At 41.7% G+C, this 24,661-nt stretch overlaps 1 protein-coding gene across 3 annotated transcripts in view; it reads left to right on the top strand.

The window, feature by feature from the left end:
• Nucleotides 1-21,454: 21,454 nt before the first annotated feature.
• Nucleotides 21,455-24,661, top strand: part of PKHD1 (PKHD1 ciliary IPT domain containing fibrocystin/polyductin) — a 496,842-nt gene continuing 493,635 nt past the window's right edge. For all 3 annotated transcript variants that reach the window (XM_032299663.1, XM_032299664.1, XM_032299662.1), the window contains exons 1-3: nucleotides 21,455-21,592; nucleotides 23,220-23,297; nucleotides 23,941-24,091. In XM_032299663.1, the coding sequence (XP_032155554.1) occupies nucleotides 21,541-21,592; nucleotides 23,220-23,297; nucleotides 23,941-24,091 (281 nt within the window). In that variant the 5' untranslated portion in view covers nucleotides 21,455-21,540. The remainder of the gene's footprint in view (nucleotides 21,593-23,219; nucleotides 23,298-23,940; nucleotides 24,092-24,661) is intronic.

Genomic DNA, 24,661 nt, shown 5'->3' with positions numbered 1-24,661 from the left:
GGGAGTTTTATCCATAAGCCCTTGATTGGGGCTGCTGCCTTTCTTTCAGAGATGCCTGACCTAGAGAGGAGGAATCTAGAGAGGTGATCTGGGTACCATGCCTTTGAGGCGCTGTGGTGGGTTCCACCCAGTCTGAATATCCTGGCAACTTTGTGTACAGTGTGAAGGGAAAACTGCCTACTGAAGCCCTGGTAATGGCAGACACCCCTCCCCCAACTAAATTTCAGCATCCCAGGTTAACTTCAGATTGCTATGCTGGCAGTGAGAATTTCAAGCCAGTGGATTTTAGCTTGCTGGGCTCCATAGGGGTGGGATCCGCTGAGCAAGACCACTTGGCTCCCTGGCTTCAGCCCCCTTTCCAGGGGAGTGAATGGTTCTGTCTTGCTGGCATTTCAGATGCTACTGTGGTATGAAAAGAAATTCCTGCAGCTAGCTTGGTGTCTGCCCAAACGGCCACTCAGTTTTGTGCTTGAAACCCAGGGCCCAAGTGGTGTAGGCACTGGAGGAAATCTCCTGGTCTATGGGTTGTGAAGACCATAGGAAAAGCAGAGTATCTGGGCTGGAATGCACTGTTCCTCATGGCACAGTCCCTCATGACTTCCCTTGGCTAGAGGAGGGAGTTCCCTGACCCCTTGTGCTTCTCTGGTGACACACGTCCTACCCTGCTTCTGCTTGCCCTCCGTGGTCTGCATCCATTGTCTAACCAGTGCCAATGAGATGAACCAGGTACCTCAGTGGAAATGCAGAAATCACTTGCCTTCTGCATTGGTCTCACTGGGAACTGCAGACCACAGCTGTTTCTGCTAGGCCATCTTGTCCAGGAATAGGCATTATTTACTTTTATTTTTCATTTTTTTTTTGAGACAGTTTCACTCTGTTACCCAGGCTGGAGTGTAGTGGTAGGAACATTGCTCACTGCAGCCTCAACCTCCTGGTCCCAAGTGATCATCCTGCCTCAGCCTTCCATGTAGCTGCGACCACAGGCCACCATTATGCCTGGCTAATTAATTTTTTTTTTTTTTTATTGTAGAGATGAGGGTCTCACTTTTTCGGCCCAGGCTGGTCTCAAACTCCTGGCCTAAAGCTTTTTAGTTAGAATCTCTCCCACCTCGGCCACCCAAAGTGCTAGGATTACAGGCATGAGCCACTGTGTCTGGCTAGTGTTCTCTTTTATTTAAAATAAAATATTAAAAAAGCTTTACCATGAGCTCCTTTATAAACTGCGTAGACCCTGCTGTGTTCTCTCATGTCAGCCCTTGCCACCACCCACAAATCTTCTCCAGCCACACAGGCCTCCCTTCCATTCCTGAGATACTCCTGCCCATGCCCATTTTACTCCCTCTGCACTTGTTCTTTTGTGTGGAATCTTCTGCCCCCAGATCTTCACAAGGCTATTCCCTTCTTCACATTTCAGTCTCAGCAAACACTGCCTTAGAATGCCTTTCCCTGAATGTCTAAAAATGCTGAGCAACCTTGTTACCCCATCTCATCATTATAGGTTTTACTTTTTTATTGACAGTGTTTCTCAAGATCTGAGATTACCTTGTTCACTTTTTATTTACTGCATATTGCCTGTCTTCCCCCAGTAGGATGCAACCTGGGTGGGAACACAGACCTTGACTGTTTCATTTAATATGCAATCCCTAGTGCCTATGACAAATCCCCAGAGTACACAGTGGGTAATCATAAGTCACTCCCTTGCTCATGACCCTTCTCTTCTTCCCATTTTATGCTGAGTAAAGGCCTTGTACTTTTGATGACCTAAAAGGTCCCGTATGCAACATCTCCTGTACTACACCAGCCACTGACTCTGAGCTCATTTTCTTTCTTTCTTACTCTAGTCACCCTGGCCTGCTCACTAAATATTGAACATGCCAAGCAGGTTCCTTTCTCAGGGTCTTTGCATTTGCCCTTTTGCTGGTAACTCACTCACCCCAGACATCCATGGGCTTGCTATTTCATTCTTTCATGGCTTTCTTGACTTCCCTTTCACAAATTCTAGTTCCCATTTTGAGATGTCCTCTATTCTTTTCTTAATTTTTCTCCTTGGCACTTCGTACAGTCTAACCTGTTATTTATTTTATTTACTATTCTTGTTTACTATCCCTCTCTCCCACTAAACTGTAAGCTTCCTGAGGGCAGGACTTTTTGTCAGTTCTATTCACTGCAGAATTTCAGTGCTCGTGCCCTACATACACATGGTAGTTCTCAGTAAATGTTTACTGAGTAAACATTTACTGAGTGAATGAAAAATTAGACAGATTCCAGGCCATGTGCAGCAGCTTGCACCTGTAATCCTAGCTTTTTTGGAGGCCAAGGTGGGTGGATCCACTGAAGTCCAGGAGTTTGAGACCAACCTGGGCAACATAATGAAACCCTGTCTCTGTCAAAAATACAAAAAATTAGGTGGGTGTGGTGGTATGCACCTGTGGTTCCAGCTACTCAGGAGGTTGAGGTGGAGGATGGTTTGAATCCAGGAGGTGAAGGTTGCAGTGACCCAAGATCTCATCACCACACTTTAGCCTGGGTAACAGAGCCAGATTCTTTCAAAAAAAAAAAAAAAAAAAGGTAGATTCTGGCACGCAGCTCCATTACAAATTCTAGACTTTATTGGAAAGCCATTGATCAATTTTGAAAAGTGCCAATTAGTTTTCCATTGAAAAAAGATGGCTTTGGCGACTTGGATTGGTAGAATAAGTGTAGACATTGAGTGACAAGTTAGGGGGATCTTGCAGAAGTTTGGGGGAGAAAGAGTAATAATCTAACTAGAGGCATAGCACTGGGGATGGGAAAAGAGGGTATATTTGAAAGAGTTAAGAGGCTAAATTGGTAAGACCTGGTGATTGATTAGAAGTGGGAAGCTACGCTGTGTCTATAACAAATTTCAAGTTTCTAGTACAAGTACCTATGTGAACAGTTGTTTCTGTCTCTATTCCTGGAGACAGAAAATACTGGAGGAGGAAGAGATTTCAGGCAGAAGATCAAGGGCTCTAAGTCTTTGGACTTGCTGAGTTTTGGCTGTCTGAGAGATAGCCGAGTGGAAATACTGTGTTGGCAGTTGGATATTCAGGTCAGGAGCTCAGAAGATTTGAGTCATCGGCACACAGATAGTAGGTAAAGCCACAGAAGTGAATGATAAACAAAAACTGGGACCAGACTGCACCTGTAAGACCAAAAGTCACTGAATATTTTTACAGTTCCAATATTGCTATTTCTCCCTGGGAAGATTCATTTGCTATATTGAGTGTCATATTATAGTACTCAGTCTTGAGTTGGAGCCTTCAAATGTCAACCTCTTCCTTCCACTGAGTCCTGTCTGTCACCCTCCCATCAGGATTACTCTGGACACAATTGCAACCCTGTCATTAGACTCAGTTCTGTTTTCAGGTCTTTCTTCTGCATTACCCTAGAGCCTGACCCATCTACCAACTGACTATAAAGAAGGAGTGAGGGATGGTGACAGTCATCCAGCCTTCTACAGATTGGAGCATTTTTCTCCCTTTGGGGCTTTTGTGTGTGCCTGAGATCAGACCCCTGTTATTCATTATTATGAGGGAATAAAGGGATAGATGTGTCAAGAATGAAGGAGTGCAGGACTAATGGAAGTGCTTAAATGGAAAGAAGGTTTTGATATAGTTCTGTGAATACTCAGTATTCTTGTTTTATCCTAAATCAGTTGTAGAAAATCGTGCATTTATTATTGGCTTTTTTCCTTTTTCTATTTAAAATACTTTAAACAATTTATTATATATTTACTGTAAAAAGTTAGGTGTGGAAGGGTATAAGTGAAAAATATGAGTCCCTTTTCTTCCTCTTTACGTTTTTCTTTTCTTTTTTTAAACTGGTTTAATTGACTATTCTGTTAAATTTTATTTTAAATTCAAATTTGTTGGGTTCAGTAACTTGGCATGATTCACTCTAATCCCGTTCAGGTTTCTTAGGAGCAGCTGTGTGAATGAATATGTTGCTTGTGCTGGGGTCTTCTATGCGGCTTCTCCAGGCAGCTTTTGACTCCAAAGCACCTGGGAGTGCAGTCAGATCTTTTAATTCTTGGGTAGGAGATGGCAGGCTCTGAGGACAGGCAGCTGCCGCCCTTCAGGAGGAGAGGGAGCAGGTGGGGCAAGCTAGCAATGTGCCACCAAATCCCTTGCAAAATTTTCCCCTTCCTTAGCATAGACTGCCAACCGGGCTGAATACCACAGGGAGATTTTTTCCACTGTGAACAACTGTCCCCAGGACAGTGAGCCGGGGATCACATTTCAGGAATCTCGTATTGCCCTTGAGAAGCCTCGAGGATGGCTGTGAAGTGCATGCAGGGCATCAGAAGGTTCCAAAGTGTGGGGTGATGAGTCACAAGGCCTTGGGCTGGGAGGGTGGTGGGAAGAGGGGACCAGAAACTTCCTGTGTTTTCTTCAACTGTGCATAGAGGTGAATGATGAGCATCATAACAACCCACACTTCTAAAAATTATGTTTCATTTAATCTTACCTTTCCTTTTAAACTTTTCTATTTCATTCCAATTTAGTTTCCAATCCAATTTGAAGTATAGTGTTATGAAATTTAATTTAAATTCAATAATTTATTTAAATTAATTGAGCATGTAATGATATTATTGTATTTATGTTCTTCCTTATCCTCATTTGGCTCTGAAACATATTGTTAGTGTCATTCATTACCTTCATTTATTTTATTACCTGCATTCTCAGCACCATTCATCTCTATTTTTTGAATTACATCCGTTATGCAGGAATATATTCTCTTAGTAATATTTTCAAATAACACTAATCTCTTGCATTTGAGGCACTTTATGTCTACAAAATGTATTGATAATTGTTCTCTCATCTAATCTTCAGAAGAAGCGGATCAATTGCCTCCTTCATCTGACTAAGGAAGAATCTGAAAGACAGAGAGATTGAGGGATTGCAGCTGTCAAACCAGGCTCTTTCTACCTCTCCAGAGTGGCTTTCCCTTCACCATGTGTACAGAGTAGAGGAGAATCTGAGCCCAAGAGGGGCCCATTGACAGTGGGATAGAGCGAAAGGAGGTCATTTACTAGAAGGTGTTCTCAGCTAATGGTGCATATCTGTAGATCTTTTGAAAGACCCTGGGAAAACAGCTCCAGCTGAAGACTTTTCCAGAGCAAATATAGGACAAGGAGGTAGAGGAAGAGGGAGAAGGTGGCTTCCTGGAGGTGGGAGGACAGAAGGCATATCTGGTCTAGTTTCTAATTTAGTTCAATGACCTTCAATTCCTGTTAGAGGCTTGGTGTGGCTACTGAGCCTGGCCCAGCCCCTTTGTAACAGCACTCCACCCAAATCAGGTGACTTTCTCAGATCTCATATCTGGGTGTGGGGAGTGATGGGGCATTGATTTGGGGTATGGTGATGGTGCATTGATTTGGTGACCAAGGAATGGACTGGGATTCAAGGAAGCAGCCAGGTGGTGTTAAACAACACAGCACACAAAAAACAAACCTTGGGGAATGGTATACATATGCCACACCACAACTCTTCCTCCCTCACTCCCTCGTGCATTACCATCAAGGCAAAACAACCAGGTGGGACGGTTCCTCTCCATTTCCTCCCATTCCCTTCAAGTGCTATGTTATATGTCTTGAGTTATGCAAATCAGCACTTGGAACTTATTTCATCCATATCTCACCTGCATGAGTGTGTTTTTGGGGAGACTCTGGTGTAATGAGGGTAAAACTCGGAGAATGATCTGCTTCTGGGCTTTGTACTTTATTAAAGGGGGCCAGCCTATCTGGACCCCATCCTTTGAGGTTTGGCGGGGTATTCATCATATTCTTCTGCTCCCTGTCTTTATATGTAAGTTACTAGAATTAACTCTTATGGCCCCTTAGATAGACAAATGGAGAAAACATCTTATTCTAAGAGCATGGTGTAAACTGAGACCAGGTTTGTAAAAGGAGCCAATGCCAAGGCCACAAGAAAAATCACACACAGGATGCCTTAGGGTTTCCATTTATTCAGTGCCTCTGATAGGGAAGGTAGCCCATTTGAGGCAGTTAAGGTGCAATGCGCAAGCCACTGGGCTGGGTGCTGGATCTGTCTCTGCTCCCAGCCAGCTGTGGAATCTTGGGAAAGCTATCTTTTGTCTCTGGGCCACAGTTTCCACATCATTAAAATGAGGGAGTTAGATGAGGTGATTAATATAATATTGACATTTATAATCAATAGATTGATAATTCTAATATCCTTTGATGCAAATGTCAAGCTTCCCAGCCCATGAGATCAGCAAGACTGTGGAGCAGTGGGACGTCACTTTTCTGCTTTTAAACATCTTTGACTTTGTTTTGCTTTGCAACTCCCTTCAGATTCCTTTTCCCTCCCAGCCCCTGCTAGTGTTAATCTATGCAGCTTCACCCTGTTCCTCTTCCAGAACTAACCCCCTTCATTCTGTTTTCCCAATATCTCCTGGGAGTGATTCTTCTCAGGGGTTACCTGGTGATGATTTGCTAGGATGCCTCAGTTTCCCTCACATGGCTGAGTAGGACCATCTGAAGAGAAACATTGGAGTCTGCACACTTTTATACTATCACTTTTCTGTAGAGGGCTTAAATATCTGGGGTTCCCCCAGCTCAAAGTCCCATGAGAAACAATGATACCATTGCCTACTTCCTAGGATGTCTCCAAGCTCTTTCATTGGTTCTACATGCCAGAACTTTAGAGATAAAATATCTCTGCTCCTAGCTCATCTCATAAGTTTTTTCATTCAAAAGAATGAACAGTATGGATCAGGTAGCTGGTTCTTCTGGAAATGGTTGAACTCTACCAGTCTACAGAAAAATCAATTTCTGAAATCCTGTTTGGTGTTTGTAGAATATGTCGCTCCTCCCAGAAAACATAGTGGGGCTTTCTGCATCCAAGTCTATAAATCAGAATTTCTTAAAGAATATTAAAAACACTAGATCCAAGTAAAACAATGACTCTGTGATGAAATAAGTATTCGGGAAATACTTGAACAAACTTAAATAGGATTCCATTATGCAGGATTTCTCAGAGGCTTCAATAAGTCAGTATACTCTGCAAATCTTCAGGGAAGAGTATAACTTTTATCATTTTCTAAACTTATTTGACCACAGACTTATTTTTTTCATGGATTATTCTTCTAAATTACTGAGTTACACAGAATATACTTTTGAAGAATACCTCAAATGAAAGAAGTTGCTTTAATGCTCTCTGTGAAGTTGATTGGTGGGAACATATTTTGGGTGATCATCTTTTCCTAATTAGTATTTGCTTACAGCAGTCTGGTTTTGTGTTCATCTTCAGGGGCTCAATATTGCCTCCTAGTGGGTCCAGTGAGATCCTGAGTTTTCTATGCAATTTTCCTAAATTTGGGAAGTGGCTGTAGCAGTGTCTGCAAAATAAAATATTTTAAATCACAAAAAGATAATATTGTTATTATACATGATGTCATTTCAAATCCCTTATGACATAGACAATATACATTTGTTTCGAAGTAAAAAAATAAAGATAAAAATGAAGAAAAAAAACTCGTCATATTACCGAATGATCAACCCCATTTTGATGTGTATGTCCTTTCGGTTTCTTTCATCTACACAGTACATACAAGTTTATATTCCCCCAAACTAAAAAAGATTTTTTTTTGCCTCTTCTGGGGGGACATTTTACTTGAGCCTCAGTTAAGAACCTGCTTCTTGGACATTTTTGATCATTTGGAGAGGGTAGGAGGGGAGAGAGGGTGAAATATGACAAGGATAATGCGGGAGCTAAGTAACCCGCTATGTTTTATGAATAATTGCACCCATGTCTTCTAAAAGGAGCACGTGCAGTCTTAATGGCACCAAATGATAATCTTTCTTGGCTGTGGTAGATGTCTGTAGTAGCTGTAACAAAGTACCATGAACTCAGTGGATTAGAATAAGGTTGATTTATTCCATTAGAGTTCTGGAGGATGGAAGGCCAAAATCAGTGCTACTGGACTAAAGTCAAGCTGTTGGCAGGACTTGTTTCTTCTTGAGACTCTGAGGTGCAAATCTGTTTTCTTGTCCCTTTTGTTTTTTTAGCTTCTTGAGGTGCCTGCATTCTCATGGCCCCTTTCCCATTCACATCAACCTCTTGCTTCCATCATCAGAGTTTCTACGACTGACTCAAATCCTCCTGCCCTCCTCTTCTGGGGACCCTGTGATTACATGGGGCCCACTGGATAACCCAGGAAAATCTCCCCATCCCAACTTTGTCACATCAGCAAGGCCCCTTTTACCATGTCAGGCAACCTATTCACAAATTGTAGGGATTAAGAGATGTACATATTTGGGAGAGTCATTATTTAGTCTCTACCCTGGCTTTTATTTATTTCTAAAGATTTTAAGATGAAAACTAATTGTTCCTTTTCTGGGAGTCATGATCTCTAATGGACATGGGCTAATTTGGTAAACATGATTGTTTGTCAGACGGTGGCAGAAAGGCAAATAAAGCCCACTTGGATCGCCTGCCTTGGCTGAAAGCTAGACTTCTGCGATGGATACAAACAGCTTTGGCCATCTACGACACTGGGGGACAATTGGGCATTCTTGGCATGGTTCAGAGCCAGGTCTCAGAAGTTGTTGTGGACCGTTTTTTCCATTCTAAATTTGAGAACTTAGCACTTCAGAGTGTTCCCTCCATATCTCTGGCTTGGATATGTGCCCCCTTTGAAGTTCTGTACCAGTTGTTATCTATAAATAAGGCATGGCTAGTGCCATCAAAGCCCCAAGATGAAGGGCACAGCTCACTTACAAGAACACTGAAAGTGCAGCATGATGTTAGGGAAGAAACCTGGTTTCATTCTTCTTCCTCAACCTCTGCTCAATCCTCCCACCTCTGACTTAGTGTAAAGAATACATGAAGACCCCAGAGAGAATAATCAAAGCTCTGTCACACTCAGAAGTCTCTTTTTTGTTTCCCTTTAACAAGAAGGAAGAAAAAAGAAATGAGCATTTGGATGTAAGCCCAGTAGCCCACATCAGTTCAGACTGCCTGCACAGTGATGCCTCTTGGCTGCCTCCCTGGGAGGTGGCACTAATGATAACTCCATTGATTGGGGTTTACTGTTGTCTTATCCTTGACTCTACTATGCTAGGCTATCTCATCTCATCCTCATGATCACACCCTGGATTTGGGGCATAAGAGTTTCCACTTTACAGATGGGGAACTGGGGTTACAGAGAGGTTAATCAGTGCTTCTAATTTTTCACTTCTAGGCATACATGAATGATGGTCAGATTTAAACTTCACCCTGAGGTTAACTGAAAAATGTTCGCAGCAGGTAATTGGCCTTGGTCTCCAACTGCCCCAGGTGCCGCCTAGCAGTGGTGCTGAAGATGGTAAGACCTCAGCACACCTGTGACCCATTAATGGTTAAGTAACTCATCCAAGACTACAAGACTAGTGCAGATTTGAGGCCATGTTTGCCTGATTCGTGATTCTAGATTCTGTTCCCTGTCCCTAACCCTTTTAAAAATACTAGTTTCTCTGGAAGCATTTCAAACTAAAATTATCATCTTGCCTCTAAACCATCTTTTCTTCTTAGTTATCTTGCTGGCTCTGTTGGGCTAGGTTCCCTAAGTCAGAGCCTGTGACAGGCATTCTTGGTCAAGGTGTTTATTAAGGAAATAGCTTCAGGAGATAATTTGAAAAGAGATTGAGCGGGGGAGGAATCCAAGCAAAGATATGGCTTAGCTCAAGTCTAGCCTGAGCCTGATCCCTTGGGGAGCTCCAGAGAGTGAATGCACCAGAGAGTTGTTCCTCTTTGAGGCAAGGAGGCTGGCCTTTTGCCCTCCACAGCAGTCAGACCATGCCTTTGTGCTACTCTGGGGGAAGGATGTAATCTTCCAGGCATTCCTGGACAAGGTGGCTCCCAGAGCTGAGAGTAATTCTTGGGAGTAGGGTGTGGCTGCAAGGGAACCCACACTCATAGCAGCCAGGGGGTGTGGATACCAGCCTGGTAAAGGGCATCTGACCTGGGTATCAACAGCCCCTGCCACATGATCCCAATCATCACATTGCCATTTATCCAACTGCCCAAACTAGAAACCTCACTCATCTTCAATGTCTCTTTCTGTTACATTATACCATGGGGAGACTTCTCTTGATCTGTGCTAGAAATTCCTTTCAGAATTCTAGAAATGTGCTCTTTCCATGCCTCTGGCTCCTGCTGGAATTAAGGCAATCATCATTACTATATTCATGCATATATATCAAATTATTATCATTATTTTAGTCCATTTTCCTCGGACAATTCTTAAAGCCCTGCTATTTTCTGCCTTTGTTTCCCCCTCTAGCAATCCATATAGTCCCCAGAGTTATCCTTTTGTGTCTGTTTATATCATTTGATGGCCTAAAATCATTGACAGCTTTCCAAAGCTAATAGGATAAAATAATGACTTCCATGGCATGGTCAGAAACACTCTTCGTAAGTTGGCCCATCCCACTTGCCTGTCAGTGTCTCTCTCATTCTCCTTGTGCTTCTCAGAGAAACATGTTCATCCATTTTCAGACACCCACTGAGTTTTTGTTGATGAATTAATAAATGAAGAGTGGTGGTTTTGTGACGAGGTTTACATTTCAGGTTAATATGGAGAAATTGTCTATTTCTGAAGGATTGTCTAAAAACTCAGATACTGGGAGTGGGAACTTTGGTTTTAATTTCAGATCTGAACCATGCTCCAATGTCTCTTATATTCCACTTGCTTTAACTTAAAAGAACGTAGTTAGTGTCTTATCCAATTAAAGTTTATTTGTTTGTTTGCCTTTGAAATCTGAGAAGGTCAGAGATTACTCTATAACGATCAGCCTTGCCACTTCTGAATCTGTCCAGGCTCTGCTCCCTACCCCACACTGAACTCATTTGGTTTGGTTTATTTTGGGGATGCAGATTGGTGCATCAATGTCAAAATAAAAAAAGATATGGAGCAATCAATTGTTTCTTAAGGTGATCCTACTGGTCTTTAGAGGAAATAACAAAATAAACAGCGAATTATAATTACCGCTATCTACCATCCTGGCCAGGAGTGGGTGGGGGTGGCTGAGAGACAGGGGGAGTGAAGCTCAGAAAGGAGTGTGAGATGCTGCCTAAGGGTGAGTGTGTGTCCAGGGCCACGGGAGCAGTTGAAAGGCAGCATTACTTAGGAAGGGAAAACTGGGCTGAAGGAAACCAGCTCTGCATGGACGAATCTGCAACCAGAGGCAGATAGACAAAGAGAACAGGTTTGGTAGACTGAGGAGGACAGATTCTGGGAAGTGTTAGCTGAGGGGGCATAGAGCCTCCGTCTTGGGTTTGGAGGGAGTTACTAAGGGCACCAAAGGAGGACTGGATCAAATTGTACCTCTTAAAAAAAAAAACTTTGTGTTTTATCCATAGATATCAATCTACTAGTTAGTCACAGCTGACTCTATCTAGGTAGCTGTGACTTTAGAAGAGTTGTCTGATGTTTTCTGGGTGCCACAATTTTTCCATCCGTGAAATGCTATGACAACCCACAGGGCTGTGATAAGGATTACATGAGTTACTATGTAAAAAATATCAAACTGAGAAAGCAAAACAAACACCCCGCTGCAAGAAAAACCCAACTATATTATTATAAGATGTGGATTTCTCATGCATAATGTCTCATACATAATGAACACAGCAGATGTTGCTATAATCTTGCTCATGATTTGTATCTTTATCATCTGTTTATCTGTCCATCCATCTATCCATTATTGGCACCTGTAGTGTACCAAATATGACATACCAACATTAAAAGGCTTATACAGCATATGGTGAGGCTGCATGTACCACCTGGGAAGGCTGACTGGCACTCACACAGGTCCCTGCAGGTGGCCGTACTCTCTTGGGCAAATGACCCAAGTCCATGATGAAGCCCACTTCAGAAAGCCGATTCACCAGCACAAGAAGGAGATCTATTGCTTAGGTGACTTCCTCATCAAATTCCAAGAGTCTACAGTGTTATTCTCCACTGTTCATTAGTCTGTGATATGAGGATCCTCTCCCTTTACACCTGCATCTGAGAGTCAGACTGTAATCAGAGGCTTGTTTGGTGGCATGGAATCAGAAGTCAGGGCTGGTGATAGGATTTGAATGTTTAAGGGCATCCATCTTACATACCTAATGCAACCTTCTCCACAAATGGGTGGCAACTGGAGCAGCATCAGACAGATCTATCCCTCACTAGCCGGGTGACCTTGGACACTTCATAACTTCTCTGTGCCTCATTTTCCCTTTGTGTAAAATGAGGATAACGGTAGAGACTACCTAATAGGGTGGTTGTAAGGAATAAATGAAGTAGTAAAACAGTTAACAGAGAGCTCAATAAAGGCTAGTAATTACTAATGATGAATATTAAATGTCTGTCTTGAGTGTATACTGGTTATATTCATTTACTTATTCATTCAGCAGATGTTTGCTGAGTACCTATTATGTGCCAGACTGTGAACAATATGAGTGCTGCCCCTTCTGCTAGAGCCTATTCAGCCATACTTAATTAAGCCTGAGGAGGGGCTTGATTCAGTTTGGTGGTGGTGGTGAGTATTGGACACTTTTTTGCCCTTAGGTTTCGGTCTCAGTAGCCAAACACGGGGCTGTTGCTTTCTATTTTTTTTTTTTTTTTTTTTTAAGGCAGTGTCTCACTCTGTTGCCCAGGCTGGAGTGCAATGATGCAATCTTAGCTCACTGCAACCTCCACCCTCCGGGTTCATGGGATCTTCCTGCCTCAGCCTCTCGAGTAGCTGGGACTGCAGGTGTGCACCATCATGCCCAGCTAGTTGTATTTTTGGTAGAGAAGGGGTTTCATTATGTTGCCAGGCTGGTCTCAAACTCCTGACTCAAGCAGTCCACCTGTCTCAGCCTCCCAAAGTGTTAGGCTTACAGATGTGAGCCACTGTGCCTGTCCTCTGTGGTTTTAAGTGAGTTTCAAGTCCATCCAGGTTCAGAAGGAGGGAGATATAGATCCCACCTTTCAATGAGATAATTGTCAAATAATTTGTGACCATTTAATTAAAACCACTACACTCCCCCTCTTCACATATAGTCTATCTGAATGGTTTTCTACACTATATGAGTAGCTTTGATCCATTACTTGTTGTTTTCATCATTTAGGTGTGAAGGCAGCCTTATCTCTAGATTTTTGGAGTCCGAATACTTTCACTGTTTATATGTCCCTCATATCAAGTATTGGACTCGATGCCGTTTTGGCAGCTGTGCAACATTTGCCAGAGAAGGGGCAAATGTTTCTTCCATTTTTTAAAACAGTTTTCTTTAAGATACAAAACTTGACAGGATCATAAAATTCTGCTGCTAAAACAAACGTTCTACTGAGCTGCAGAAATGTATGACTTCAATGTCACTCATAATTTAAAAACTAAGTGTAAGATGTACTTCAGAAATCTCAGTTGGGCTTCTGGACCTCAGATAGTAAGATGGTATCAAACTAGAAAAAAATTAATTGCTTTCGTGCTGCTGCTCCCTGCTGGTATGATTTATTTTAAATTCTGCTGAACCCTGGGAGAAGGAATTGTACTGCAATTCAGAAACTGACATATGTTGTTTTGCCCACATCTCTCACAGAGGCACTGAATTCAAAGAAAATGTTTCTGTGGTCTGGAAAACATTGGATATTGCAACAACTATTTTGTCTGACATGGCAGAGATTGAGTTACTCCACATCAACGAATTTTGTGAGCAACAGAAGTCTATAGCTTTGAGTGCCAAGTGTTTTAGAAAATGTTTAATTCCTCAGGAATAAGATCTGTCTAAAGTGTGTTGAACTTATTTCCCTGTTTTCTTAGATGCAGGGTGATTAACCATCTGAGACTTTCCCTCTTTTAGCACTAAAAGTTCTGGGTCTTGGGAAAGCTCCCAGGCTCAGGCAGACTGGGACAGCTGGTCACCTTATAGTAAAATGTGAACTTGATTTCATAGCTTTCTTTTAATTTTCTTATTATTTTTTGAGACAGGATCTCATTCTGTCACCCAGGCTAAAGTGTAGTGGCGCAATCTCGGCTCACTGCAGCCTCCTCCTCCCGAGTTCAAGTAATTCTCCCACATCAGCCTCCTGAGTTGCTGGGATTATACGTGCACAGCACCATGCCTGGCTAATGTTTTTGCATTTTTAGTAGATACAGGGTTTCACCATGTTGGCTAGGCTGGTCTTGAGTGCCTGAGCTCAAGCAATCCACCCGCCTCAGCCTCCCAAAGTGCTGGGATTACAGGTGTGAGCCACTGCGCCCAGCCTTAATTTCGTAATTTTCTGATGACTCTATGTCACCACTATGAACTATTTATGCTGTAATTCAATGATGCCCTCAGGACAGCTGCAGTGTATAGCACTGGTGCCTCCAGACCACAGGATGTTAGAGTAGCCAGTTGGCTCTACTTGTCCCAGTAAGGGACTACCTGTATTTCAGCGCTACCCACGAAGGGCTTTGTAAGCTATTTGCACCTGTGCCGCCCAATAGCCTTGTTGGTTTTCAGTACTTTTTATCACGTTTTCAGGACTTTTCAGGATGGAGGCCACCGCTGTTTGGCTTCTGGATAAGAGGACTCATTGTTCTCAAAATAAGATAATGAGCAAAAAGGACTCAGCAGAGGCAATAATGATAAATTACTTTTGAGTAATTTTACTTAGTGGGAAAGAAAACTTGTCTTAAAAGATTTAAATAATAAAACTTGTCTAAAGTACATATTTTCTACACAGCTTAGACCTTCTGGTGGACCAGATGTATTTTCCCTTCAAATTTAAGTCTGTGTATTCATTATCTTAGGATCTCAATTTAATCAGAAATATGATATTAAACCACAGAGAATGCAATTGCCTGAGTTTTGTATCTCCATCAAGAAAGGAGACAGAGAAAATTTGAGAAGAATGAAGGAGGAGGAGTTGGGTCAATCCCAGACAGGTAAAGGGGGAATTTCCTGGGGAAGATTCTGACACCGCAGAGAATATGAGGGTGTAGCTGGGCCACAGCTCCATGGGATGAGCCTGCAGAAGAATAGGAAAGCCTGCTTCGGGGCCCTCCTGCCTATTGAGGCTCTCACCTAAATAAAAGGGCCATGCCGGTGTTGTGCTCTCTGGATGACCCACCTGCCTTCTGTCAGAAATGCCTATAAATTGAATAGAACATAATAAAACAAAACAAGTTTGATGAGGAGAAAGAAAAAAAAAAAAGCAAAAATGCATTGACCATTCTTAGTTTCCACTTAAAGCCTACATTTGACTTTTGTTGCCTTCATTCACTCCCAAATCCTTTTCCTCAGATGGGTTCCTAAGACATTCCTATCCATGTTACTGTGTACCTACTCTATATAATGCACAGGGCAAAATGTTTTGGGATATGAAAAGATAAAAAGATTTTTTTTTTTCCTTAAGAATCATACCATCCTGTTTGGGAGTGATGCGTATAACTTCAATGTCACCTGCCATCGCCAGCCTATGCATACACTTGGGGGTGTATTTAGAGTTAGACCCACATTTTCATGACTTTGAACTCTACCTTGGCTCTTCTGTGAACTTAGCTATCTCTTAGAGTTTATCTATTCTAGTTAGGGTCTCACCAGGACCTAGAGAGATGACATGTGTAGACTGAAAAGTTAATAAAGAAATTATTTCTAAGAGGTATGGCCAAGGTTTAGGAAGAGCAAGAAGGGATGGTGCAGTGTATGCAAGCTAGGAATCCTGTTACCACCTTTAGGAGCTGTTACCACCCTTAGGCCTGAAGAAGCAAAGACATAAGGGGCCCTAGGACCTGCAGAGAGAGTGAGAGAATGAGAGTGAGGGTGCTATATGGAAAGGCCCCTCTGTCAGAAACCGAGATCTAACAGGGGTGGCAGTAGGGGAAAATACCCTTATCACATCTTGTCTCCCTGTCCCTTCCTCTGGGCTCCTGGTTGTAGCCTCCATTTGTGAAACCAACCAGATGCCAATGGGAAAGGGAGCCCATTGGTGCAGCCCACATGGGTCACCCTCCAAGGACACACAGCACGGTGGAGCAGGGTAGAGAGCAGGTCTGGAGGGTTAAATGAAAGGTATCCAGCATGCTAATTTCAGAGTTTCTTAGATGATTCTTGTTTCTCTATTCCGGCATCCTTTGTTTCATATCTATAGCCTGTGAACCCTTCTAAAGAATCTTAACCATTGACACTGTTCCTGGGGCCACTAATGCAAAGTCCCGAGTCCCTATCAATAGTGTTCTCCTACTACAGTGTTCCTGTGTTAGTCTGGGTCCTCTGAGAAGCAGATGCTAAAACAGCATGAAATGTGCAAGGATTTTATTAAGGTAGTGTCTGTGAGAGAAGATGGGGATGGAACTGGAGAACACTGGGTGAGCTGCCAGCTGTCAGTGATCTTTCACTGACCACAGTGAAAAAGAGAGAGGTGGAAGCATCCTAGGTTGCCACATACTCTAAGGAAGGTTCAGCAAGGTCATCAGGGAAGCTTTAAACCAAAGTCACCGTTGGAGGAGTCCTGTGTCTCCTCTGGATGGACCTGTCTTACTATCCCTGCCACACTCAGTCCTTGGCTGGGAGCAGCCTGTAGAAGCATGGCTTTGGTGATGAATTTTGCAGCAATGAATTTTGCGGCAAAGAAACTAGGCCCTTGATCAATTATGCTTCCTGTAATTGGAGATCTGCAGGGTGCATTCTTATGGACCTCCACAGTTTTCCTGGAATTCAAAGCACTGTTAGAATCCAAGAGAAAGGGGTCAGAGATTGACCCTCTCTCTTGACCTCCCTGAGTTTGCATCATAGGCCTGAGTAACAGTTTTTGTGCTGAGAATTTCATAAGCACTCATAGGAATAGCTGCTTGTAGAGCATTGTCAATGTCTGTGGTGGGCATGGCTACCCTCCTTGGAATAGCAGAGGAATGGCACTCAGGCTGCCTCCTGAGGAGCGTTTTTAGAGACTTGAGCTCAAGGCTTTAGAATTTCTATGTGAAAAAGGCTTTGGAGTATAAGGGGCTTATATACCGTGGAGCTCAATGACAGGAATACTGGAGGCTCTCCAAAGCTTCATGTGCTATAGCCACTTCCTGTAGAGTCCTACAGCATTTCCCTTTACACCTCGAGACAATAAATGGCTCACTGTCCTTTATTTCTTTTACAGTATAGCTTGATTGCCCACCACGAAATTCGTAGAATGTAGAGCACAGAAACCAAAGTCCTGGGTGTCATTAGGATTCTTTTAGTCAACAGTAGAGAGGTGGCTGTCTCCTCATAAGAAAATTCGGGTGATTTTAGGATGAAGCCTTGATAGCTAGGCTGCTAAAGATACTTATAAATATTTATTATAGGCTATTTAGCCAAGGATAGATGTGGGTCTAATTTATGGAAACCTTTTGCTGAAATAGCAAGAAATAAAACATAAGTCTTAGGAAACTTATCAGGAGACTCTACAACAATATAGTAAAATAATCTGATTATATTTCTGCCCGTTATGCCAGATTATAAGCAGGGTGAAGGCAGAAATTGTGTCATGTTCTTTAAAAATATAACTGAATTATCTAAGTGATTCATGAAAATCTTTTTTATAAAAATAAAAGTTACTAATAATGTTGAAATGTCCTTTGACTATCACCTCCAAACTAGTCTGCCTCCTCCTTCCCATTACCCACATGCCAGGCACACAAATGTGGTTCAAATGATGCTTGCTGACCTGCATGGGAGAGGTCCAGAGTGGAAACAGAGTGAGGTTCAACAGGCAGGCAGGTAGCAGCGTGGCGTGGCGGGGTAATTGACCCCCTACCTGTCCCAGTCTGGCCAGGCACCATCTCTCTGCACCACTGGCTGCAAGGCTACAAACATTTTTCAGCTTGTCACAGGTTGCCAAACTGTGATATACAACAGAGTTGATGTAAACTTCCACACTTTCTGGAGGGTAGTTTTGCTACTGTCATCAGAGTTGTGGCCATATTTTCATGGTTTTAATCTGGTTTTGCTACAGATACTTCTCCAAGTCTGTTGCTGGTCCTTGAAGGTGGAGACTCAGGGCTATCAAATTTTACCAGAATGACTTCTCTCTCAAAATAAGAGTAAGGATAGAAGATGAGAACATCTTTTGGTCAGGTATTGCCAGACATAGATGAGCATAATCATGAATCGGGTGATGTAAATTGGAATGGACAGTGGGACAGGAACAGAGAAGTCAGAAATGGACCAAGTAAGAAGGTGGTGTTGACCTTCCTAGGCCCACTGGTTCAACCCATGATGGAGGCCCATGGTCTGGGTAAGACTGGAGGGTGATGAATAGAAGTCAAGGACTTCCTCTTGGTTAAAAAGGCAAGGTCAAGAGGGAGGATGAGGAGTAGAAAAAAGAAGAGACTCAATCAATCCTTTCTCAGCAAGACTTTGACCAAGTCACTTCCCTTCTCTACTTCTTTAGACCCATGCCCCTACAGTGAGTATACGAACAATAGCCCATAACCTGGCATTTATGAGTTACTCTGTGGGGTGAAGAGTGAGAGAGTGCTCATGAATGGGGATCAGCCCTCTAGTGGTCCTTTCTCTTGGACCCTCTGTTCAATCACTAAGTTACGGGCAAATTCTTTCAATGTTGAATGCCTGTTTGTCTAATTGAGTGGACTTTTACTTAAAATTCTTATCTGGGGTACATGCAGTAAGTGGAGAAAAATGTAAGACACTTTTTCTTTGGTCATTCCTAACGAGCCCTGAGGATAAAGCCTGAGTAGCTTGTGTTAATGATTAAACTTGCCCATGGTCAGGTCTGAACTTTTACTCTGGTACACATTTGGCCAGGACACAAACGAGTTAGGTGAGTTATAGTCCAACATGAGTCAGCTACCTGCGTGGTGGCTGCAGGCTGAGCTCTAACCAGATAACACGGCTATCGGTTTTTGGCAAAGAGAAATAAGATCACTTAGAAAGAAAAGATCATTTCTCCCTTGAGACACAAGGAGAAAGAAACAGAAAAAAAGGTACTGTTTGATCCAGAAAAGTCTCTGCTCTCTGTTTCCTAGGTGTTGTATCTTTTGTTAATGTTGTGGTGAACGAAAGGAAGAAATGGGAGATCTATAGAGATCTATAGTAGTGCCTTATGGCTTTGTCTCTCAGTGTCCCAAAGGAGAAGCTGAGAAGGAAGGGAGGAAGAAAGGAAGAGGGAGTGACAGCAGAGAGAGGAGAGAAGAGGAGAACAAGGACGTGACAAAATAAATGCATACCGCTCTCCTCTGTGGTTGAAAATTTTGTACTGAAGAGAAATAAAGAGACACTGAGTTTATTTTTAGGAAAAATTAGTGGACTGACTAATAGAAAGTTATATTTATAATTGACATGAAAAAGATGTGGTTCTGAATGCAAGGTTTTCAGAAAACCAATATGTAAACGTTTATTTCTGTTGTTCTGAGCTTGGGAGTAGGCGCTAAAAAGAAATGCTAAAATCACAAAGCCAGATTGAAAATAGACTCTCTTGTGCTGAGTATATTTTGTCTGTGTAACAAGCAGATTAGATCTCGTGCTTTTGGACTAAGTAGCAGATTCTCTTGTGTATTTTTCTATGCGGTAGATGTATTCTGAAAATTGAATGTTTATAAGTTGAATTCTACTTCAAATAGACATAAAAGTATAGGGAATTTTGCAACAAGGGAAAAAAAAAGGAACACTTGTTGAATCCACTTGAAAATGCTAGAATTCTTTTTTTAAATCTAAGTGTTTTCCACACTTACCCTATCTGGCAATGACTTGAGGAGCAGGCACACAGATTATTTATTTGTTTTCCCAGGTCTTAGTACAGTGCTTCGCATGTAGTAGGCATAAAATAAATGTTTGCAGTATTGAATTAAATAGAAATGATTATATATTTTGAGCTATCTTAATCAGGACATGTCTGTAAGGTAAGTTTATTGCAAATTTTTTGCAGATGTTTTTCTTTCCCCTGAGAGTATATTGTGGCTTTTATATATTCTGAAATGATGTAATTACTTCTGCTAATCTCAGCATTTTCTTAAAAATATAAATTAAATGGCCAGGCACAGTGTCTCAGACCTGTAATCCTAGCACTTTGGGAGGCTGAGGCTGGCAGATCACTTGAGGCCAGGAGTTTAAGACCAGCCTGGCTAACATGGTGAAAACTCATCTTTACAAAAAATACAAAAATTAGCCAGGCCTGGTGGTGCACACCTGTAATCCCAGCTACTCTGGAGGCTGAGGCATGAGAATCACCTGAACCTGGGAGGTGGAAGTCACAGTGAACTGACATCATGCCAGTGTATTCCAGCTTGAATGACAGAGTAAGACTCTGCCACACACACACAAAAGTGTGTCTGTGTGTGTGTGTGTGTGTGTGTGTGTGTGTGTGATGTATACATGCTTTAAATATATTATTAAATATATTTATATACTTATATGTAAAAACATATAAATATAATTAAATATATATATTAAATGCGTATTAGAAGTATGTGTGGGTATTTAATTCTGTAATTTTCAAACTTTCAGAAACTTTTAGAGGCACTATTTTTAAGAGGATTTTGTCTATGCCGTCTCCCATGGAGTGCTGGAGAGCAGCTTAGCATTCTCCCTAGAACAGGCCTCAGGGTCCCAGGGCATGAGTTTTTCGCCAGGCTTTCATGGACTCTACCGTCCCAGGAGAGTGAAAGCTGTTCATCTCAGATTAGGTAAACCCAGATTTAGGCTATTTAAATATGTATTCATCAACTCCAATGTACTCAGCCCTGTGTGGGACCACCACACTTTCACACTAAGAAGGCTGTGGAAATAGAAGACTGGTTCTTGGGTCTCTCCAAGAAATGTGCCGTCTAGAAGAAGAGGCGTTATGTGTGCCACATTATCTGGTCTAGGTTCTGCTGCACGGAAGCTAGAAGTTCAGCCGGAATGGCTGAGGAAAGAATCAGTGGAGGAAGGGCTCCTGAATAGTATCACGAAGGAGAGCCAGGATCTCCTGAGGCCACGGAGTGAGTTGAGGGAATCCAAGAAGGGACCAGTAAGGGCCAAGGCAGAGGCTGATGTGTGGAGGGCTTGTCTGAGTGGTGGTGAGAACGGTGTGGCTGCAGAGCAGGATTCAAACTGGAGACTACTGCAAGGGAAAGCTGGAATGGCAGCACAGGGCAAAGCAGACAGACCCCACCACAAACTAGAATTTTAGTATCTAGAATTCTTTTATAAAGAATTCAGCTTTTGTTCAATAATGAGTTAATGAAAGAGGTTATTTTTTATCCAGCTTAAAATAAATTGGGGGACATATATACAATAAGCTGGTGGGACAAGGAGGGCAGAGTGGGGGTGATTTTATGTAAGGTTCTTAGATAATCCTTTTCTCCTGAGCTTAGAAAGATGGTGGGTCCATTTGAAGACACTAAGGCCATGTTTACCTCATATCCTTAATTTCCCAGGTTTCAGTAGAGCAAAATAATAGTATATAAACAAAGTGATATTTTTTTTTACTTTATTTTTTATAAAGCACAAAAGCTATGCTGCTCCAATCAAAACTGAAAATGTTTTTAATGTCTGAGCAATCTTAAGAGTATTGATTGAAGTGGACAGGATGCCTGCCTGGCTGATCTCTCTGATGAGTATTGAAGTACTACTTTTGGCAGGTGAGTAGAATGTGTTTTGAAGGAGTTATAAAGAACACAATAGGTTACCTTGAGAACTATTATTGACACTTAAAGTGTTAATTTGGTTGCACACCATAAATAAATGCATTTTTAACTTGCAAATCAAAAAATTGAATTAAAAATATTGTTTTTAGAGGAGGTGTTCAAGTATTTGCTTTTGGGTTTAAATTATCTGTTGAATAATTTTTTTTTTCTGTTTAACAGTTGAGATTATGTACTAAAATGTTACAACTATATACTTCAATTTTTCATGGCCAATAAAGATTGCTGTTATAGTGCAGAGCTTTTAATAACTTATAACCTTTCTTTTATAATTCCTTTTGGGCTATGTGATGTAATTCTTTTTAGATTTTACTGCCCTACCTTTCCAAAGAGAATAACTTGTCATAATGATTAGAACACTTATTGCAAATCATCTGTTCAGTTTTCTCTGTGAATTTGGTTATTCTCTGTATGTTTTTATGGCATTTGTTTTTGGGCTTCTTTAGATAGAAATATCTAATCAGCTTTGGAGGATGGTCTAGTCTGTCTGGGCCTGCCGTAAGTGGTTGTTAATGTGACATGGCTCCCCACTACCCTCAGCTGTGAAATGCATCGTGAGAGTAACTGTAAATGGAAGTCCTGGGCTAGACACAGTTTCTGATAAGAAAACTACAAAGAATTCCGTCAGTAACACTTTCCTTGCTTGTTACTTCACTGAGCAGCTGAATGATAATTTGCTGGCTTCCTTAAGTTGGCTTTCCCTTCATCAAGGCATGTCCAGGAACATCTTCAAAGATGGAGGGATTGATTAAGTCCCATGCTTAGCTGGTGATCTATACAGGAGAATCAAATCTAGCCTAGCATGTAAATTCCATACTTCTTTTTTTTTTTTTTTTTTAAATTTTAAAAAAAAAAAAAAAAGAAATTCCGGCAATGATCCATACTTCACTCCCTCTCTAAGCAGTCTAGTCAAAAATCTAGGGAATTTTGTATTTATTTGGGAAGTCATTCTGATCTGATCATGAGGGGAAACTAGAGGACAGTATGTTAAGCAGGAGAATTGAAATAAGAACAGCTATTAGGTTGGTGCAAAAGTAATCGTGGTTTTGTCATTAAAAGGAATGCAAAACCACGACTACTTTTGCACCAATCTAATGGAAGTCTCTTTTTCCCTCCAGGGCTGAAAATAAGTGGTGATTTTACAGTGAAATATGGCCACCTGATTAAAGAGGGGGAAAGATAGCAGAGAGAGGTAGCATGGGTTTGATCAGGACCCAAATATGTCCCTGAGGCTCTTCCCAAAGGAAGTAGAAATTCAGAATTGTCCTGATGAATGCAGGGTTTTTGAATGTCTAAGATGAAAGAAATTGGTCAAAATTTTTCTTAAAATGGGGCTTCTGATGATGTGTTCTGCATACCAGCAGTACCTGGTTAGAAATGTAAATTCTTGGGCCTGCCCCAGACCTACTGAACCAGAAACTCTGGGGGTGTGGCATAGCAACTTGTGCTTGATCAAGCCTTTCTGGTGATTATAATGCAGGTTAAATTTTGCTTTAAAATATTGGGGAAGCTAGTGGTTTTGAATCTGACCTTCAAAACCAATGTTTTTCTCACTTATTTACAGTACCTCACCTGACTTTACATATTGAACCTGAAGAAGGTAGTCTTGCAGGGGGAACATGGATCACAGTCATTTTTGATGGTGAGTTGGGGTTTTACTAAGTGCATGTTTCTTAGTGACCTACAATCCGAAAGAACCCTAGTCTTCTTTAGGTGTAAAAGTGTAAGGACACTTTTTGAGGACAGGCGTAAAAGTGGGCCTGCAGGCAGATGGACAGACTGACCAACTTCTGTCTTTCTAGATACTGGCTTGCTAATGTCACAAAGCAAAGCACATCATGCCATGACACATCTGTGTCCACTTTCCCATTCCATGCTGTGGGATGGGACTCTGGGATTTCTACATGAGACTATATAGAAGTGTGTTGCATAGCACTCAGCAATGCGTCTCCCAGAATCTTGGCTATCTTCCTTAAAGACAGTCCTCTACCTGGGAGCTTCTACACCATTGCTCACCATATCCATCCCCAGCAGAGTAAAGAGTAAATCTGAGGGCTGAAAAATTCTTTTCTGGATTTAGGTGAATCTGAAGAGAGAAAACTCTTTCATAAAATCATAAATGAGAAAACTCCTTTATACAGCAGCTATGAGGAAATGAGGAGTATTAATTTAATCTCTGGGCGAATTTAATGTCTAACATTGCCCCTAGAATCCTAGCACAGTTTTACATTATCCTGTGTGGATGACAATTCTATTCAGCCAGAGATTTTTTTCCCTTGCATTAGGTTTGGAGTCGGGTGTTCTCTACCCCAACAATGGCTCTCAATTGGAGATATACCTGGTGAATGCGAGCATAGTGGTGTCTGCACTGCTAAGTATCCCCTGTGACGTCTTTCCTGTTTTCTTGGATTTCCCTGTGGTGACATGCCGGACCAGGTATACTTGTCGGGCAATAGGAAGACCAGACAGGATGAGGGCTTTTTGCTTATTTCAGTAGCTTTTAGTGAAATATTAGAACAGCTTTCGCTGTGATTCAATTGCCAGCTAGAGTTGTTTAAAAAGTTTCATGTGAATATACTTTCTAAAAGGTCCCTATCCGGGATCTAGAGCTTAAGGGAGAGTATGGGGAGGAACTCTGAGATATTCATAAGGAGAGGCTGGATTGTGTTTCCATTTGTTTTTTTGCAAAGAGTTCTATGGGTATTAAGGTTTTAATAAATGGTGCTGTTTTGCCATTGCAAATACTCATCTTTGGAATAGGCATAATTGCAATGATTGCACATAAACCCCAAACTGAAACTGATTAGTAAGGAAATTTGCTTTAGGCTCCGTTTGCTGAATTTGACATTACCTCTATTTAGAAAATATTTTTATAGGATTCCAGGAAATCTATTTTTCTACTCAAGTTTTTGTTGCCCTGTGAAGTTTAGACTAGTTCATGTTCATTTTTATTTACTCATGCCTAAGTGCATAAAAATGGATGATTGGTTAAAGAAAAAAAAACAC

Source organism: Sapajus apella, unplaced genomic scaffold (assembly GCF_009761245.1).
Source record: "Sapajus apella isolate SASKATOON/1434 unplaced genomic scaffold, GSC_monkey_1.0 scaffold41, whole genome shotgun sequence".
In the NCBI taxonomy this organism is placed as follows: Eukaryota; Metazoa; Chordata; class Mammalia; order Primates; family Cebidae; genus Sapajus; species Sapajus apella.
This window is presented reverse-complemented; position numbering and strand designations above follow the sequence as displayed.